The sequence below is a fragment of the Eptesicus fuscus genome, chromosome 5, assembly GCF_027574615.1.
Source record: "Eptesicus fuscus isolate TK198812 chromosome 5, DD_ASM_mEF_20220401, whole genome shotgun sequence".
Lineage (NCBI taxonomy): Eukaryota > Metazoa > Chordata > Mammalia > Chiroptera > Vespertilionidae > Eptesicus > Eptesicus fuscus.
This window is the reverse complement of record NC_072477.1, coordinates 58,182,573-58,202,937: the sequence shown is the minus strand read 5'-3', so window position 1 is coordinate 58,202,937 and position 20,365 is coordinate 58,182,573. Positions and strand designations below refer to the sequence as shown.

General features: G+C 49.3%; 1 protein-coding gene across 1 annotated transcript; it reads right to left on the bottom strand.

Annotated features, from left to right (window-relative positions):
* Window positions 1-444: 444 nt before the first annotated feature.
* On the bottom strand, window positions 445-19,975 carry HDC (histidine decarboxylase). Its single transcript, XM_008143134.3, has 12 exons — window positions 19,906-19,975; window positions 17,668-17,840; window positions 13,941-14,054; window positions 12,793-12,915; window positions 9,309-9,443; window positions 8,913-9,056; window positions 8,138-8,204; window positions 7,123-7,285; window positions 6,941-7,031; window positions 3,092-3,190; window positions 1,625-1,726; window positions 445-1,488 (listed from the first exon to the last, which is right to left on the bottom strand). Exons 1-12 carry the CDS (start codon window positions 19,934-19,936, stop codon window positions 742-744), a joined length of 1,989 nt encoding a protein of 662 aa, XP_008141356.2. The 5' UTR covers window positions 19,937-19,975; the 3' UTR covers window positions 445-741.
* Window positions 19,976-20,365: the final 390 nt, after the last annotated feature.

Genomic DNA, 20,365 nt, shown 5'->3' with positions numbered 1-20,365 from the left:
ATAGTTAGCATATTCCTCTCTTATTATAAACTATAAGCCACAGTGCCTGCTTTCTTCATACTGAGGGCTCCTCCAGACTCTCTTTTTCACAGTCAAACCCAAATCTTCAGTATCCTCTAAAATCAGAATCCACCGGGCTGGCTCAGTGGTTGAGCATTGACCTATGAACCAAGAGGGCATGGTCAGGGCACAGCTCAGGTTGCGGGCTTGATCCCCAGGGCAGGAGGCAGCTGATCAATGATTCTCTCTCATCATTCGTGTTCCTATCTCTCTCTCCCTCTCCTTTCCTCTCTGAAATCAATTAAAAAAAAAATTTTTTTTAAAGCAGAATCCAAAAGTACATGCATTTAGGCTCCAGGATATGCGCGGGTTAATTCATCAACGTTTCAGTCGTCAATTAAATCACACAGGATATGCTTTTTCTTTTTTCATAGACAAGCACAGTTTATTTCTACGTTACATTTCATACCACAAGCCAAACCACAGAAGCTGCCTGTCCGTACACCACCCTGGGCCCTTTTCCTCTGCCCAAACTGCTAGAACCTTCTGGGCCATGCTGGCTTAAACTCTCCCTTTGTACCCTTTTATGAGCCGTAAAACCTCTATGAGAATCTGAAAAAAATTATAAGCTTCCCCCCCAATAAAAATGCACATTCACATAAGCACACAAATTCAGCGTACAATTCCCAGGGGCTCGGAGCCTCCCTGAAACACCTGGTTGACTCCGCTGGAACCCCTGGTCTAGACCATCGCCTGCAGGGGACAGCAGGGCAGCTGCAGCCCACACTGCAAGCTGCATTCAGGGAAGCTGGGGACGCTGTAGAACTTGATGAGTTTTTTGAAGGCACTTTTCTTCAGCAGCATCATCTCTTCAGGAAACCTAGAGAAGATGTTGGCCGCGGAGGAGCCCCCGTTCTTCACGGGCCCCTCTGAGGACAGTGGCTTCTGGGCACTCACGGGCACGCTGTTGCAACTGAGCGAGCGCACGGCCTTCTTCTTGCTCCGCACGGACAAGTAATTGGTCAGGAAGGAGGACGGCTTGCGCTTGGCCACGGCTGGGGCCTCTTCGGAAAAGCAGTCCCCAGGTGGGTCCAGCAGGGCTTCTAGGGGGCGGCCGTCTTCCCTCCCCACGAGACCGGCCCCCGCACGCTGAGGCTGCTTGACGATCCTTCGGGCCTCGGCTAGGTCACCCTCAGCCCCGCCGAGGGACTGAAGGGCCACTCCGCTGCTCAGGGCTCGGGGGCCCCTGGTTTGGGGGATGAGGCCCCTGGCCTGAGGGCTCGGCTGGGAGGTACAGTGCTGACTCAGGATGAGAGTGGCGGCGTCGCGAATGAGACTCCAGTCTCTCAGGATATCATCCCTGGTGGTGAACTGGGAGGTCACGGTGAAGCGGATGATCAACTTGTCCTGCACAGTGGCCGGGATGAGGAAGATTCGGCCAGCTTTAGCTATTTCCTTCAGCACACTCTCCGTGAGACAATTAGGACCCTGTTTGAAGGATAAAGAGAAGTGGAGTCTGTGCCACATCCCCTGTAAGCATCCCCAAAAGCCCAGCATTTACAGTTTCCAACATGCGACGCGATCACCGAATAACATCATTCCTAGCCTCGGAAGAGGACATTACCTTGAGACGGAAAACCACCAGGCCAAGGTGCCTCTTGGCAGGAATTTCAAAGAAGGGGTCATTTCTGACCAGAGATTCAAAATACTTAGCCATTTCAGTCCCCTAGAATTGTAAATAGAGAGAGAGCTGAGATGAATAGCCAGGCAAGGGACAAGCATGCATTAACTTTCACACTGCTACGTGGGTTTAAGCCAGGGCCTTCGAACCATTGTGATCCGGATGGCTTCCGCCACATTTTCTTCTGTCTGATTTTGCTCCTGTTCCAAGCTGGAAACCTTCCCAGGACTCCCTGTTTCTTGTCATTTCAGATCTACCTCCAGACTCCTGTCTCAGGGCCTTCTTTCAACTCACCTCAGAACCAGAAGGCATGTACCGTATTTTCCGGCGTATAAGACGACTTTTTAACCCAGGAAAATCTTCTACACGCCCAGTCGTCTTATACGCCGGAAAATACGGTACTAGTATTTTGTGATTGAGACCATCTGGCCTCATATCCTGCCTTCACAGCTTCTTGACCCGCCAACGGGTCAAGTGAGGGCCAACACCCAGCCCAGGCCCTGCGTTCCCAGCCGGTGCCTCGTGAGGGTTGCAGCTTGTTTCCACTGCACATGAAGGCACCATCTTTCCCTCGCCTCCCAAACCTTTCCACCTCACATGCCCTTGCATCCCCTTCTCCCCGATATTCCATAAAGAACGTATTTTACACATCATCTCCACGTACACTGTGGAGAGGCTTTGTACCTCTTTAGAGGATACAGAGTTTCTGCTGGAGATGAAAAGTTTCTGGAAATTGATAGTAGTGATGGTTGCACACATTATTTCATTTAATGCCACTTCGTTGTAGACTTACACATGGTTAAAATTGTAAAGATTTTTAGGTATGTTTTACCGTAATAAAAAAAATTTAAGCTTTGTACCATATTGATCTTTCACTGAAATTTGGTCATTTCAATTTTTTTCTATGTTATTTCCTATGTTATTAACTAAACAAGAACAGGACTTGTCTTCTTTCATTTCTTAAAATTTCTCCAAGCATCCAATAATATCAATCAAACATTTGCTAAGTAATTGCTATCACCTGGTTCTCACACCTGCTACTCTATTTCAAGAGAAGGCAAGGGATTCAGCTAATCATGTCTTTGACTAGGATGAAACGAGTTTCTCCAAGCCTCATCCAGAACACTTGTCTCTCTCCACAGCATGGTCTCTTTAAAACAGTCTTCAAGAACTCTTCATGTTCGGGTCCTAAGGCTCTCTCAGGGAAAGCACCCTGCTAAATATTTTCTAGCTGTTTTATGTGTCTTGCTCTGCTCAGAGTTCCTCTAGCTAACAAAGAGACGGCCACCCTGAATAGTCAGCTCCCAGCAGCCCGAGAACAGCCCCAGACACCTGAGCCCAGCCTTCCTCCCCACTGGGACACATAGCAAACCCAGCTCCGCCACAGTCCTCGCACAAACGATTACATACGTGTCTGACGTGCGCTTGTAGATTCTTCACCCCGAAGGACCGAATCACAAACCAGAGCTTAATAGAGCGAAACCGCCGGCTCAGGGGGATCTGCCAGTGCTAAAACAGAGGAACACGGAGCCAGGTTAGAGACAGGACGCCGCCCCCTCACGCACTCCTGGGCCTTAGCATCCTTGCCTGCCCAGCCCTCCAGGGATGGTCGGTATCACCAGATCTCTGAAGCAGTTGCTAAGGAGCAGCCAAGGCAAGTTACCCAAAGGCTGCCCTGTCATGTGACGAAGTCACTGATGAAGGTGACCAGTAAGTCCTTGTCCAAGAGCAGGACAAGTGGAAACCAAGTCCATGACCCTGAACCAAGGAGAAGACACTTGATGTTTAAGTGCAGCTTTAAACATTTCATCCCAGGCTGAAACTCAAGGTAAGGAAGGGCAATACATTTTTTTTTTCCTAAGGGAACCTCAGTTCCTTGAACAGCAGAAAATAAAGTTCTATTTCTACTCCCTACCCCAGCCCCAAACTGTAAAGTACAGCGGTCAAGAGCTCAGAGGCCGGAGCCCCTCAGACCTGGTGTCTCCTGAGTCTGCCCCACCGGGCTGTGACCTTGGGCAGTGCCACCTACCGGTTTTTTGTGAGGCAGAAAAGGAACAGCACCCCCAGGGAAGTGGTTCAAAAAGGGTGTAAAGAGCTTCACGGGAAGTTGACGGTCAGTTTGGGCTATTTACACAATTAAAATGTGAGCCACAAACCACAGTAGTATTTCTGCCTTGCACATAGATGGTCATCATTTCATTTCACTTTCTCGTCCTAACTTTTCCCTGTGCCCTCAGGGGGCATCACTCCAGCTTTCAGATTTCAAATGAGCATCTGCATGTCAGCCGCTGTTAGACTAAAATTGACCTTTTCTTCCTGGTGACTAAATTCAACAGAGCTTAAAGTTCAAGGTTACAGGCACCATAGATGTGAAATTTTTCAATGCAATATCTCATCAATTTCTCAGATCTGAAAACAGAGCAAAGGATGTGGAAAATATTTACAGTTATTCTGATGGGTAATGTGGTTTCTAGTGACCTCTTCTTCAAATGTCAGGAAGCTTCTACCACAATTTCTGTTGACTGAAAATAAATATTGACCCCACTGAATATTTACCTACTCATCCACAGGATTGCCAAATCCTCCAAAACATGCTCACCTTCATCCTTCACCCCAGCTTCCTGACCCAGGCACAGTTGGGACCTTACCCCTTGGTTGAGACAGTATTTCTCCCACATCAAATACTAAGCCTTTGATTTCCAGGCAAAACACTCGCGGTGAGCACCAGCTTGGAAACTTTCATTTACCAGCAGAGGGCATCAAAACCCAGACACAGAGCAAAATCCCAAGGAAGACATCACTTCCACCACTTGTTAGACAGACACTGGGAGAAAAATGAATGGATGCTAGGGGCCTTCTCTAAAAAAATATTGCTTTCCAGATGCTTATAAATTAGCTACTTTATTTCACCAGCAAATTAAAGGAGAGGCAGAGATTATTTTAATTTTGATTTCTTCACACTCTGTCTATATACCCAGTTATTCCTCTTGTCACTATTCTAAAACCAACCCATGCTGACCCAGCTGAGTGGTTCCTGCTGATAGTATCTTTGGGGCTTACATCGGGTGACATGCTCTTCTTTAACTCAAGGCATTCCCAGACCTCCTCTGTGTACTTCACAATCTTGCAGGTCTCCTCTGCAAGACAATGCCTTCCCCGCTCCCCGTCCCACATCCCTAATGTCAGAGAACCGTGCCCTGAGTTTGGGTGGCTCCAGGTCCCCAGGAATGAAGCCACTAAGTCTTCTCTCCCAGGATGCTGTGGGCTTCTATTTAAAGCTGCAGCTGCCTGGGTGAAAAGGAGCTCGGGGCACAGGTCAGAGCAGTAGGGAAGACCCCCAGGTCACAGCAAATAGCAGCTTTAGTTTTCCAGGAGTTTCTTTTGTAGTCTTGAAAATTAAATCCATGGGATTAGAGGTGAGAGAAGAAAAGGTACAAAGCAGCACTTTCTAGATGTGGAAATAGGAACAGTAAGTTTCCAGACGCATAGATGCAGAGAACAGACTGGTGGTGGCCATAGGGGTAGGGAGACAGGGGAGGGGTGAAAGAGGTAAAGGGATTAATAAGTACAAATTGGCAATTACAGAATAGTCATGGGGCTGTAAGGTACAGCATAGGGAATATAGTCAATAATATTGTAATAGCTATGCATGGTGCCAGGTGGGTACTGGAAATATTGGGGGCACCACTTTGTAAAGTATATGATTGTCTAACCACTATGCTGTATGCCTGAAACTAATACAAAATAATATTGAATGTGCACATATAAGGAAGTCAAGGTCCACTAAGTTTCCCAACGCCACTGCCGCCTCCCCGTGGACATGACAAGCAACTTATTTGTTTGCCCTACAATTACAGGAAGGACTGTCTTCTCACTGCGGCGTTAAATCTGAAGAACCTGTTTCCCCAAGAGGTGGGAAATGGGGGCTGAGAATGTGTGCAGGTTGGAAAGACTGAGATGCAGCTAGTGAAAACACCGGGAATGTTTAGAAGCACCCAGAAACTCAGAATGTCCCTGGCCCGCCCCAAGGTGGAGCCCTCCACAGTGCCTCTACGTGGACAAAAACAAAAAAAGTGATTTAAGCAAGGAACCCCTTTCCCTACTCAAGGAAATTCTGCGCCCTGCCCTGCTGCTGGGTGGCAGGCAGAAAAGATTGTCCAGGACAGAGGAAGAAGAGAATTTTTCCGTTCTTGGTAAGGAGACAATCCTCAGAATAATAATAAATAAATAAATAAATAAATAAATAAATAAAAAAAAATAAAATTTAAGGGCCACAAAAAAATTAAAACATAAATAAAAATTTAATAAAAGGGCCACAAGTATTTAGGAAAGGTACAGACTGCCTCAAAAGTTGGCCTCACCACGCGCCCCTGGGTCTGGGAGAGGCCACGCGCCCCCGGGTCCGGGTGAGGCCATGTGTCCCTGGATCTGGGTGAGGCCACGCGCCCCTGGGTCTGGGAGAGGCCACGCGCCCCCTGGGTCTGGGTGAGGCCACGTGCACCTGAGTCCGGGTGAAGCCGTGCCCCTGGGTCCGGCCGAGACCAAACCAGAGGGAGTCGGACCTCCGTTACCACCATTTGTCCACCATCCAGAGCTGAGGGGTCAGTGCTGACATGTACACATAAGGAACTGGTGGACATTGAAATTGGGTCTCTAAAGAACTGTTGGTCCAGAAAGAAACTCACTACAGACTGATTCATCTGCCTGTCAGCATAACTATTATTGATCGTCTCACATTCAGTTCTTATAAGTATATCTCTAGTGACACATGATCTCGCTCATCTAGGGGAAATGATGAACAACATAGACTGATGAACAAGAACAGAACCAGAAACAAGGAGGCATGGATCGGACTGTCGGGCCTCAGAGGGAGGGTAGGGGAGGGTGGGGGGAGGGGGGAGAGATCAACCAAAGGACTTGTGTGCATGCATATGAGCCTATCCAACGGTTAAGTTCAACAGGGGGTTGGGGCATCCGTGGGGAGGGGTGTGGGATGGGAATGGGGGGATGAGGACAAATATGTGACACCTTAATCAATAAAGAAATTAAAAAAAAAAAAGTTGGCCTCATTTTTAGGGTTTTTAAAGTATCCTGGGTTTCAGGCTGGGAACAGGTCTACAGTAACAGTATTATGGGGTGGACTCCTCATGTGCCACTTTCTGACCAGAGCTGACATACAGGAGGCCCTGGGGGGTCACGTGCAGCCAACTTCCATTTCAGAACCCCCACGCCCACCCCTGCTCGCTCCTGGCCACTCACCATGAAGTCGGTGGCCGCGCCCGAGTTGGCATGCCTGAGGTAGACGGGGTTCACGCTGAAGGTCTGCTGCAGCTTGTACTTGTTCTTGACCCTGTGGGTTCCCAGAGGGCATAAGTGGCAGAGGCCTCTCCAGGGGAAGCAAGGCTTTCCCGGGGGGCTGCGGGCTCGGCTGCCACACTCACCAGAACCCGGTACAGTCAAAGTGCACCATCATCCACTTGGAAGGATTAAAGGTGAAGGAGTCGGCATACTCAATGCCCTTCAGGAACCCCCGGAACTCGGGGCACAGGAAGGCAGTGCCCGCATAGGCAGCATCGATGTGGAGCCACAGCCCTTCCCTGGCACCTGAAGGGGCAAAGGTCACCTGGCTGGGAGGTGGGGCCGGGGTGGGAGTGGGGGTTGCCACCAGCCAGCTAAAAGGCATCTCTTGTCTGGCCCAGCTGGCTGGTGGGCTACAAGAAAAGAGCCGGGAAAGGCCGGCCTGCTCTGGCTTCCTGGGACATCAAGGCCCGTGGAGATGAGAGGGAGCCTCGGTGTGAGGAGTGGGCTGGAATGAGGCCCCACCACCTCCTACAGGGAGAGCCTACGGAGCCCCACCCGGCCTTTTTCCCTCCCTGGCCAGGGGGCAACACCCTGTTGGCCTCATCCTAGAGCTTTCTGACACAGACCCCAAGTTGCCACTGGCCCGGAGAGCAATGTTAATGCGTCTAGTACATGCATTAGAGAGGGATGTCCCTCATCCTAGGTGGTTTCTTGCTCAGAGATTTAAACAATTACATTTGGGCATTTTTCTCAGTCTTGATGTCCCTCCACGGTTTCCCCTACCCTACACTTTTCATTTTCTTAGCCTAGATCAGAAGACATCTCACTGTCCTCATTCTCCCCGTGCTTTGGGATGCAGCCTGCTTTAAGCCGATTTCGACATAAAGTGAGAGGGTGAGAAGCCCGAGGCTCACACTGTGGCCTCCTAGGACAGGACGCAAGGGAGAGCAGCTCTCACCCCTGGTCACACCTCTGGGGAAGCAGTGGCCTGGCTGTCTGGGAGGACACATTTGTCACCTGTGGTGGCTCTTCCTACACTCTCTGCAATGATCATGGAGGGGCAAGTTAATTCCACAGAGTTCCTTTCAGGTTCTTGCTCTAGGGAACATTCTAGAATTCATTACTTGTCTTCCCAGACGGACAGGGCAGACTTACATATGGGGCCCAGCTCTGACAGGCAGTCAAAGGCACAGACCCCAGTGGTCCCCAGGGTTGCACAGACCTGGAGGCAAACACAGGAAGTTAATGTGGGAAGGTGGGCTCTTGGGACACATTTGGCTTGAAAGAAAATTTAACCACAGATATTATCTACCCCACCCATTCCACTAGACTCTAGAGCCATGGGTATCTCACACTATATTTTACCATGGCCTACAGTAAGAACTGCATCTTAGCCCAGTCGATGTGGCTCAGTGGTTGAGCATCAGCCCATGAATCAAGAGGTCACGGTTCGATTCCCATTCAGGGCACATGCCCAGGTTTCGGGCTCGATCCCCAGTAGGGAGCATGTAGGAGGCAGCCGATCGATGATTCTCTGTCATCTTTGGTGTTTCTATCTCTCTATCCCCCCCCCTTCCTCTCTAAAAATCAATAAAGACATCTTTTTTAAAAAACGAAATGCATTTTATATGGTAACCTAGTACCTATATACATGTGCATTTAAAATAAAAGTTTCACCAAACAATACATCCTCTGGCTACAGGAATGCACTTTGAGATTTTCCTATTCCATTTCTTTTTTTAATGCTGGTTATGAACCCCCCAGATTTATTTTCTAACACACAAACAAAGAGCAACTCATAAACTATAACACATTGCATTGGAGGGCCTTTCTGCTTCTGTTTGCAGCGTGTTACTGACCTGAATTCTGCCAATGTTCCTTCCTCACCTCCAAGTCTATCAGACTGAGCTCAGAACACATTCCGACTTACAAAAACGGGCACCAGGCCCTGCTCCTTGTCCTCCTCGATGGCTTTCTGAAGAGCTTCCCCTCGGAGTGAGAAGTTGCTGTCCACGGGCAGAAACTTCATCTTCACAAGAGAAATCAAACCAGCCTTTTCCACTGAGGAGTGAGCCTGGCAGGACCACGGAAACCGTTAGCGGAGTCATCCTGGGAGGAGCACTCCCCGGAAACTGCTGAAGCCAGACTAAGGGAGTCATGTATAACATTGAACACTTATCTGTCCCTGCGGTTCCTGGAGACAGTCTCTCAGGCCTGAGCTCCCCTAAGCCCCAGTACACCCGTGTCTAGAAGAAAATGACTCCAGGGCCAAGACTCCGGAAGCCAAGCAATGGCCTGAAGGTATGGCCTGTGGTGGGCAACTCACCTGGTCAGAGGCGTAGGCAATGAGCCGCGCGTTCAGGGTGGACTCGTCTGCCCCGGGCTCAGACGCTTTCATTTCCAGGATTTTGTTCTTTCTTGCCGCCAGTAAGGCGATCAAGGTGGACTCACTGACTGTGCTCTGTGAGGGAAGAAGGATTACCAGTGGCAGCCTCTCCCTGGGTTCTCTTCCAAATTCCCCAGGCTCTTCACAGGGGTATGTGTGAGTGTGTGTGTGTGTGTGTGTGTGTGTGTGTGTGTGTGTGTGTGTGTCTAATAGCTATTCCTCAAAAAAGCACACAGCTCCTGCCTAAGCTCACAGACCTATTCTGCATTCTCCATTCACAGCACCCTAAGCAATCCTGGGACACCTCTCTCTAACTTTCCAGGGAAGTAATGAAAGCACATTTTCACCTAAAACCAGCATCTTTATTAGAGAGGCCACAGAAACCAAAAGAGAAAGGTTAGCCCCTGATAGATACAAGTTTGGTTATAGACATGTTTGTTCCTCTTGTAAAACATGCTTAAAAGAAAGCGCTCTCGTCCCAGCCGGTTTGGCTCAGTGGATAGAGTGTCGGCCCGCAGACCAAAGGGTCCTGTGTTCGATTTTGGTCAAGGGCACGTACCTCGGATGCAGGCTCAAATCGATGTGTCTCTCTCACATCGATGTTTCTCTCTCTGTGTCTCTCCCCATCCCTTCCACTCCCCCCCCCAAAAAAAAAAAATTAATGGAAAAATATCCTCAGGTGAGGATTAAAAAATAAAATAAGATATTTTAGAGGCTATACTTTCTCATTATGATGCAGTAAAATTCAAAATAAATAATAAAAAATGATCAAAATATATTTATGCTTGGAAATTGAGAAACATTAATTTAACCCTAATTAAAGAAAGAAAGCGGGGGGGGGTGGGGAGGGAGAAAGCACTCTCAATTTATTAGGTAAGGAAATGGAGCTTGTTTCCACAGGGATATCCCGAAGAGAGGGTCCTGGCCTCTGAGAGGCTGGTGACTTTGGCCTCCGTTTTGCTGCCAATGGCGCTCAGGACTTGAGCTACTATTTCCCTCTGGAAGACTTTTTCCATTTATAAAATGGAGCGCGTCCCTTTAACTGCCTCCGGGATGAGAGTCCTGACTATCCCAATGAGGGTTGGCTAGGACTTTGCTCTGGTTATGACGGTGGGGATCCTGGGGGCCACCTCAGCAGCCTCACAGGATCCTTACGGTTTCTCCTCATTCATCCACTCAGTCTTCAATGTCTTTGCCTCTGGAAATCTTCAGGAGACCTACTGCTGATAGCTCCCAGCTTTCAGGCAGTGTCCCGGGAGTGGTATGGGCCACATTCCCCTACATCAGTGATGGCGAACCTATGACACGCGTGTCAGCACTGACACGCGTAGCCATTTCTGATGACACGCGGCCACTGAGGCGGCCGCATGCCGAGGATGAAACCTTTGCTGCTCCTGAGGATGAAACATTTGCGAAATAATGTTTTTTCCTCAGAGTGACACACTACCCGAGTTATGCTCAGTTTTTTGGCGAAGTTTGACACACCAAGCTCAAAAGGTTGCCCATCACTGCCCTACATAGTCAGTGGCTGGAAATCACTCCACAACAAAGAAGCCAGCAGAGTAGTAATAATAACACCACCTTAGTGCCGTATAGCAATTTGTAATTCACCGAACACTTTCTGTCAGCCCATTTGCTCCTCATAAAACCTCTCTGAGATTCTTGTGATTCTTGTCTAAAAGATGAGGATAATGATGCTCAGAGGTTACTGGACTCAACCAAGTTCACCCGGCTGATGAATGCAGGTAAAACATGGTTTGGACTTAGACGGGCTTTTCTTTCACTTACCAGCTGTGTGACCTGCAGCAAGCTTTTAACCTCTGTGACCTTCAGTGCTCTTATCTCAAAAATTGGGAATGATGATGTTTACCTACAGGTTTCTTGAGATGAATGATGAAAAGCAAGATCATGTACAGCAGACATTTAGCATGTTCTCCCAGATAGACCATCTGAAGTTTTAGCTACTTGCTAACACCCAGAACGTCCATGACATACAATAATGGGTCTGTCTAGTGAGATTCATGCTTTAATCCTGGTGCCAGGTTGAAGTGAGACAGGGAGTCACTTCGTTAACAAGTGGACCCATCGAACTTTCCAGTCCCCACCTCAGGGCAGTGTGGGTATTTTTGTTGAATAGAAGAATTCTTTTAATCCTCAAATCCACTGTGTGAGTTCGAGGTGTGAGGGAAATATTATCATCCTATTTATATATTATAAAACTAGGAAAATTGCACATTATAATAGAATTCAAGAATTTAGGGGTTCTCAAAGTTCTCAGAACCAAGCCCTCATGAATGTCAAGGGTTTATGGCAATGGGCATGGTCTCTGGCCAGCACCCAGAAAGGTCCACTATGCTATATTACTCTTGACTTTATACACTGAGTGGCCAGATTATTATGATCTCTGAACGCATAATAATCTGGCCACTCAGTGTGTGTGTGTGTGTGTGTGTGTATGTGTGTGTGTGTATTAGAGGCCCGGTGCATGAATTCGTGCATGGGTGGGGTCCGGCCAGCCTGGCCGGGGGAGGGGACATGGGCGGTTGGCCGGCCTGCCTGCTGGTCAAGGGAACAATTTGCATATTAGCCTTTTATTATATAGGATATACGCTGAGTATAACATATATGTATTATATGTTATAATATATAATGTATAACATATATATATTATATATATATATATTTATATATTTATATTTATATATTTATATTTATATATTTATATATATATATATTTATATATTTATATATTTTATATTTATATATTTATATACTGTGTTTTCTGGCATATAAGATGACTTTTTAACCCAGGAAAATCTTCTATACACCCAGTCGTCTTATACGGCGGAAAATACGGTATATATAAATATATATATTTGAAGAACCATCATTTGATAGATATACAAAAGATAGGTTGTAGGACTAGACAAACTGATGTATGCTGTTAATTTCTCACTGCCAAGGGCCTCCTGGACCTAGGAGGGATGGGAAGAACCTCTACTTGCTTCTCTTTTCCCATTAACATATGGTATAAAGTGGGACAAGGGAGGGGAGTTGTCAGATTGTAAACTAAGAAACCTGAATCCAGTAAGACAGGAAATGTGATGATGCGTTGACCTTTTCATCTTTTTCAAGGAAAAGAGAAAGAGTGGAGGTGGTGGAAGCATCAGTGTGGACTAAGTGGAAGTTGAGAAGGGAGTGGCAGCAATGGGTGGGGGTGGCCAAGGAGGGGGTGGTAGCTATGCCAGTGATGGTGTGGGTGATGATGGTGTCAACCATGACAGTGATGATGGTAATGGCGATGGTGGGGGTGTGAGTGACATGTGGAGACGCCTGACGAACAGGAGAATTGCCCCGGCAAGGGTTTGGCTTATCTCTCACTACCTATTCCCCATGCTAGGGGGAGCTTGGACAATGGAGGCACCTGCAAGACGCCTCCCCCGTGGCTGCCAGGGTGGTGGTGCAGGAAGTGCTCTGGGAGTCCCAGCATTTTCGCCAGCCAGTCCATGACGTTCATCTCCAGCTCCGTGCACGCAGGGCTGGAAGCCTGAAAGAGGGAAAGCAGCCTCGTCTGGCTAGCCCCAGGGCACCAAGATGGGCCCACCAGCCCCAGAAATACATCTGTCTCTGCCCTGGTATTCCCCTGGCCGTGATGGTATCCCTGGAGAAGGGGTCAAGGCCGGGCCCTGTGCCCCAGGCCCACCCCACCCTCTATCAAACCAAAAAGGAAAAAGAAAGTGGGACTTTTGGATTCTTGCTACCCTCGATGATGTGGATTCTCCTGGGACTCCAAGCCGTAGAAATGGTTGCTTCCATTGGGCTCCCCAAGTCCCTTAAATACCCAGCTGAGATGCATTCTATAGGCCAGGAGGAAGTTTTAGGACTAAGAAAGCAAGCACTCCTTCCTGGAAATGATAGCACCTATCTTCCCCTCTCAAACCTTCCCCCTCCCCCCCCCTCCCGCCAACACACACATCCTATAACAATTCAGGCTTAAAATATAAAGCTATTCTAAGAGTATTCTGGCATAATTTAAAGCTGATTGGTGCTTAAGGGGTTATTAAGGGAAGTCTTAGGGCCTCAAAGACAGGAGCACAGATGAAGTTGTATCTACAGGCACCAAAGTGCGTAGTTAGGGTCACAAACGGTGGCGTATATAACATGTGTGTGTATAACATATATATTATATATTTATATATGTAAATATAAAAATATATATGTACTTGAAGAACCATCATTTGATAGATATACAAAAGATAGGTTGTAGGACTAGAAGAACTGATGTGTCAGGTCTCAGTCCAAAGCTCCTCTTCTCTCTGTGCTCGTAGGGAGATAAGGTACTTAAGCCTCGCTTTCTTCATTCACAAAATGGGGCCTATACTCACGATTCCATAGGATTGAAGGACAAGTTGAGATCATTTATGTAAAGCTTAAGTCCAAAGAATATAGCCATTGTTAATATTTAACTTGGAACCCTATTCGGAGACCAGGACCAAATATGTGTGCCCGTGGATGTCACTTCCTTCTGCGTCCCCGTGGCCACTGGTCATAGCTACAGCCGCTGCTACTCACCCAGGTGAATCCCAAGCAGTTGATGGCATCAGCTAGCATGTCGCCCAGCAGTGACGGCCAAGAGGTGAGAGCTGGGTAGTAGGCGTGCATATGGGGGCTCTGCCAATGTACCACCTGGAGACAGAGCATGTACACAGGTGACCCCGGAAGGCATGTGCAGGAGGCCATCCTCCTCCAGAGACCCTCCCTGGGAAGGGGAAGCACCCAGTCCAGTCTGGAGATGGGCTGCTTCCCACATTTTTAAGACAGCCAACTAAGTGACACAGCTCCTTACAAATAAGACATATTCACGGTGTCCTTGCCACCCACAATTCTCATCCTCTCAGCTAGATCTTCAGTGGAGCATTTGCACATATGCGAAGACCAGAAGGGAATATGTGAAATGGAAACTGCTATAGTAATTAGAGTTGGGGATTCTCGGTAATGTTCACATTAGTCTCCAATGCTTATCTCCCCCGCCACCTCCGCCCAGTAATAAAAAGAAGGGGAGACTGTTGGGGACAGCCGGTTGCTTGTCTCATCCAGTTTCGTAAAAAGCAGTCTTTGTGTTAGGGATCACTGAGCTCTCTGGGCAAGAATCTCCTGCGGGGGGTCGGGGTGAATGGATTCAAATCTGTCCTTAGCTTCCCAGTGGGGATGGAGAGAGGAGAGACGAGGGAAGGAGAAGTGGAAGCCCAAAGGCATGGGACCCCTGCCTCCAGGCTAACCCCTGAGCCCACACTCAGCTTAAGCTGGATGTAAGGAGGAAAGTAGAATAGGTCCCTGAAGCATCCTCAGGGGCCCGCTGGCCTCCCTGATGATCTAATCTGGCTTCATCTCACTTCTCTGCCAACACACCCTGTTTATCTCTTCATTCTTGGCCTTGAGCAATGCTGTGTGCCCTCACAGGAAGGTATTGCACACACAGTTATGACCCCCTAAAATCTGTCAATTCACAGAAAGCTACAACCTATTCATTTCCTCCACAGATCCTTGCCCAACTCCCCGGTCCCTTTGATCCCTTCCCTCAGCCCAAGGAACACTCTCTTTCCAGTTGTTACATTCTTCTGAGAGCTCATTAGATGACACCTTGGTGTAGCATCGAGTTATTTAGGGGGCACAAATTCCTGTTATCCCTCCAGAGCAAGGACAGTGTCCTGGACAGCGTGTATGGTAGAAGGAGCCTCAGGTTTAAATTCAAAGGCACAGGTTCCAGTCCCACCTCTGCCCCTGACCAGCTGTGTCACCTTGTCTATTTACTGTGAAGCTACTGAACTTAAGCTCCAAGGTCCCATGTTTGTATGATTCTCTTTTGAGATCCATCCTTAATTTTATTTTCTTAACGGGGATCTTAAAATTTGTAGGGGATTCAGACTCCATAAAACCAGGATCTTCCCCTGCACCTCAGTTTCTCATCAAAAACTAAATCCTGCCTCCTGGGGTTGCTGTATAAACTGGCCTGGAGGAAATGTGTCAACAAATGTAAAGCACCAATGTGAACGGTGATCACCTGGTGATGGGCACATCGCTTATCCTGACTTGACTCTTAGGTGATCATACCTCTTCCTCTGAGTTGCACCAGGCGGAAGGCATCGTAGGTAACAGCAGTATCTCCCACTCTCCATGATTTACCTTATTTAAGTCTCAGGTGGGTTCTGCCATGATCCCTGTCTTACACATGAGAATTGGGGCTGGCTGAGAGGCAGGGTCCCCGGGATCACACATCCCTCGGAGGGGCAGGCAACAGAGCCCAGGCAAACACCCAGCGCTGTCCGACTCCAGAGCCCCACCGCCTAAGCAGGATCCTGCCCTCTCCCGCTGCTGCTCTCCCCTCAACAAGAGTAGACGAGATTTTTCTAACCAGGATGGGAATTAAAGCTAAATGATCGTGGGGTGTTTTTTTTTTTTTCCTTCTCTTTGCATCGCAGAGGTGGCCGGGAGAGAAAAATTAACCCCGTTGTCAGTGAGGTGCTGGCCAAAATGAGAAAGCAAAGGGCCAACAGCTTTCAGGCCGGCTCCGAGGGGCTGTGCAGCCTGTGAGATGAGATGAGCGATTGGGCCTCGTTACTGACGTGCTTAGCGACATTATTTTGGAAACGCAGAGGAGGGCTCCATCCTCCTGATCCTATCAGGGGCAATTGGGCGTTCTGGTGAGATACACACAGTGAGATAAGCCAGAGGGACGGTTATCAAAACAGACAGACATCTCTGTCCAGAAATGAGCCTCTTTGACCCTCTTTGACCGCACTCCCCGCAACTGCTGGAATTTCTCAATCGAATGAATCAGCTCATTTCCGCCTCTTCTGACAGTTGCTTTCCCAGCACTACCAACTTACCGTTGGCCCCTCAGCAGATGACATTTTACAGAATCAAATCCATGAGATAATCTTATCGGGGAGCTAGCCTCCTTAGTAAAAAGACGCTTCTGAAATAGGCTGACTGGTCAGAGAGACGAGTATTTGGCGTGGCACAAACTGGCCATCACTTTCTGAGTTCGAGTAGCTTCTCGCCCCTGGCTCCAGGCACAGGTCGGCACACCTGAGGCCACAGCTCTTCGGGGGTGACGGGAGCAGCTCTCGAGTTGGCCTCGGGCAGAGCTGCTGGGCATGTGCTGGTCAGAGCACCAAGGCCCCACACGGGGGAGTGAGCGGGACAGCCCCTGTGTGTGTGGTGGGGGGGGGGGGGCACAGCCGAGGGAGGGCGCCTGGGGGCACGGCACAGCCTGAGGCCCTCAGTCACTCACCAGCGGAGACCTCCGCGTAGGAGAAAGGACAGAGCCTTGGGAGTTAGACTGGCCCAGGTTAAAATCCTGGGTTTTCCAGGCACGAACTCTGTGGCTTTGGGAAGACAATGAACTCTGTGCCTCAGTTTACTCACGTGTAAAGCAGGGATCGTAGGGTCCCCGACGGATAAGACAAGCTGGCCTGTAGTGCGGCTGGTACAGTGCCTGGCATGTGGCCTGGAGCCCAGTAAAGGGCAGCCCTTCCAGGGGAGGAGGACTCGTGCACTGTCAGCAGGAATGCCCTCCTCAGCTCCTCACTCCTGGCGGCAGGGACGTGGCCAGGGCCCATGGCCACTAGACTCGCCTCCAGCCCCAGCCCCAGCCCCGGCCCCGGGCAGCATCCAGCTTCTGCCTGCGCCCTGGCCCCTGGCTGCCCCCAGGTCGTGCCCTTTGTCTCCAGGAGTGTGGGCAAGTGGGGAAAGCCCCTTGTTACTCCCAAAAAGCAGCTCAATCACCAGACCTCCACCTGATAAGGAAGGAGGTGGCTGTGCCTCCTGGAGGAGGGAGAAGGGGCTGACGCCTCACTCAGCCTCCCAGGTGCCCAACCCTCAGGGGGCTGTGTCCTCAGCCTCCTTCTTGCTCTGTCGCATGTCCCGGAATTCTGTGGGAGCCCTGGTCCTGCGGCTGTGCTTCAGGGGCCACCCCAGCCCCTCTCTCCATCGTGCTCGCCACAGGTGTCCTCCCTCCTCAGACCCAATCTCACGTCCCCCCACCCATTGGACAGCCGCACTTCTGTCCGACGAGGCCCTGGGCGCAGTCCTTATTCTCTCTCGCTCCCCACCCGACGCTACAGCCCCCCTGGCATCAGAAACCACATTTCAGTCGAAGTCCTGGCCCTCCACATGCCCAGAAGTTGGGTTTGAATGTCGGCCAAGTGGCTGAAGGCTCATCCCAGGCCTTTCCCGTGCCTCCCGCCCACCCTCCTATGCCCCAAAGTCCAGAGTCTCTCCTGTGACCGTTTCTCACCCCAGGCATGATGATTCGCTCGATGTCCCCAAAGATGCTGTCCCAGCTGTCGGGTTCCTCGGGCGCGCTCTCGGGCAGCTGGGCTCGCAGGTAGCCGGGCCGCACATCCGGGGTCACCGGCCGCTCCCGCACGGTGCTCAGGTACTGGCAGATGTAATCCACCATCTGCTTTCCTGCAAGGGAGGCAGAGGAACCGGCCTCGTGTCCCCTGCCTGGGCCTGGCCCAGGTGTGCGGTGCCCCTCGTGTCTGGGCTAAGAAACGTGGTGAAAGGGGGATGGGTTCATGGGGGGTGAGGGGGTCGGGTGCCCAGCAGAGGCCTTGTCTTCAAAAGAACAAAACGAGCGAGGGAGTGAATGAATGACGGAGGGAATGTGTGAGTGGACAAATGAACAAGAGGGAAAATCTCCAAAGCAATAAAACTCCAGGGTCAACGTAAACCATTTCCTTTTCCTCCCCTTCCCTGGTCTGTATCAGCTTTGATCATCTCTCCCACCTTTCTCCCAAAAACAGAGCATCCGTCAATGCATTGCCTTACAGGTTCAGCAGAAACTCTGTGGCTCTTTCTATCCCAACACTGTTACACACACACACTCACACATGCACTCACACACGCACACAGACCACACGCTTTGTTAGCACAGATGGCAAGTTCCCATTCCGGGTTCTGATGAAAGGGGGAAAATCTATCTGTTCACCATTCCCAATGGATCAAAAATTCCTCATGTGTTTTAGAGCCAGAAACTTCTTTAAGAATAGGATTAAAACTATAGGCTGACATACATGCAAAATTTGGTCTATAATTTCTGAGATTCATGGAATTCCTAAAGCACAATCACAGGTCCCAACTAAGAACCCTGCACTAGCCTTAAAGCTTGCCTGAATCACTTTACCTGCCCCCCACCCCCGCAAAAAAAAAAAAAAAAAAAAAATTTGTTTAACCAAATGAATGAACAAACGAATAGGAAGAAAGGTAGCCAAGTCAAACACTCTGAAGCCACTGCAAATGATTTATTCTCTCTTCCCATTCAGTTCTCCAGGAGGGAGTTTCAGTCTGCGGTCCCTCTGTTGGAGTCTCTCTCAGACTCACTCTCTCTCTCTCCATCTCCCCATCTGTGTCTGCGTATTCATCTCTCTTTCTCAATATATATAATTCCTCCTTGGTACTCCTTAAGCTCCTTTTCCTCATGCAAAAAAAATCAAGTAAAATAAAATAGAGAAAAGGAAAGGGAACCTGAGCCTCTTCCCTCTGCACCACCTCATGCAAAATTCTTACGACAGCCTCAGACAAAACTGGGAATGAGACAAACGCTCCCGTGCCCTTCTCTCTTGTTTTATTCTCCTTCAACCCTCCCACGGCCCGATGCTTCTCGTGCCTGCAGCAGGCCCCCACCAGAGGCCTGGGAGCCCTGGACCTAGCCCTCCACTTGTCCAGGGACAGCACGAAATGTATTTGTGTTCCACTCACACACAAGAACCTGCTCTCAGCTGAAAGTGCCTTCGGAAAGCAATGATAGAAGCTAGTGCAGATTAACGTCTACAGGCTAACAGCTACTTAGTGAGTTATGTCTGGATGGAGGAGAGGAAAAAAAAAACTTGGATGCTGACACAGGACAATAACTTACAGCAAAGGAATTTCAGGAAACATAACCAGATAGTGGGAGGAGGATATAAAAACTTAGAAAGAAATTATAAGCAACGACCTGCTTCCCCACTCAGGAGAGCCATGCCTGGACATGGGATAACCATTTGGTTTTGCTCCACACACAAGGCTTGGTGTGTAGCAGGTGCACACTAAACTTTTACAGAATGTATGACCGAAAGAAAGAACACTACTGAAAAGTCCACACACAGAAAAATGAATACTAAGAAAGAAAAGATCTTGCAGTGACTACAGAATACTTAGGGAATTTTTTTCCCTATTTCAGGATACGAATAATCAATCCCCCGGTTGCCATTTAGTGGAGCAGGAATCCAAATCCTCTATTCTGTGAGAGAGTAGAAAAGCATGGCATGGCAGAGTGGGCGTATATGAGAGTGGGTATATGAGAGGAAGAAGGAAAGAGGTGGAGAAAAGTTTTAAGCTCTGGTCCCACATTCCTTTCGCAGAAAAGAATTTGCAGCAGCCAAGTCTAACTCCCAGTCAAATGACACCCCAAAAATCTAAGGACCCACAACCGACAGCAGCTCTTGCGGCTGGCAGGCAGCGGGGAAGAGGGCCCGGGGTGCCCCTGGCTCACCTCTCTCTCTGTACTCCTCGGGCTCCATCATCTGTCAGTCTCTCTCAGTCAGTCTCACTCCTTCTCACAGACTCCGAGGTCCAAGGGGCGCTCCTGGGCAGCAGGATGGGGCCCTGTATTTAAAGGGTTCTCCCGCCTTCCACCTTAGCTCCGCCCTCCAAAGCCCTTCCTCTGGGCTGAATCAATCCACCCCTTCCTCCACCAGTGCTCTGAGGGACAGTGACCACGACTTTAATCAAGAAATGGAGGAAGAAACGTGGCACTTAGCAACCCGAGCCTGCAGGGAAATGCGGTGAAGAGCCCTCGGTTCTTTCGGCCCCTGGCTTCAGACAAGCGCCAGCCTCAGGCAAAGCTCCCAGCTCGCAGCCCAGAACAAAGCCGAGGGCATGCAGAATAAGTAGCACAAATTATTAGTATTACTCCTGCCACTGCTTCCCCATCGGCAGGGAGGGAGGAGTGG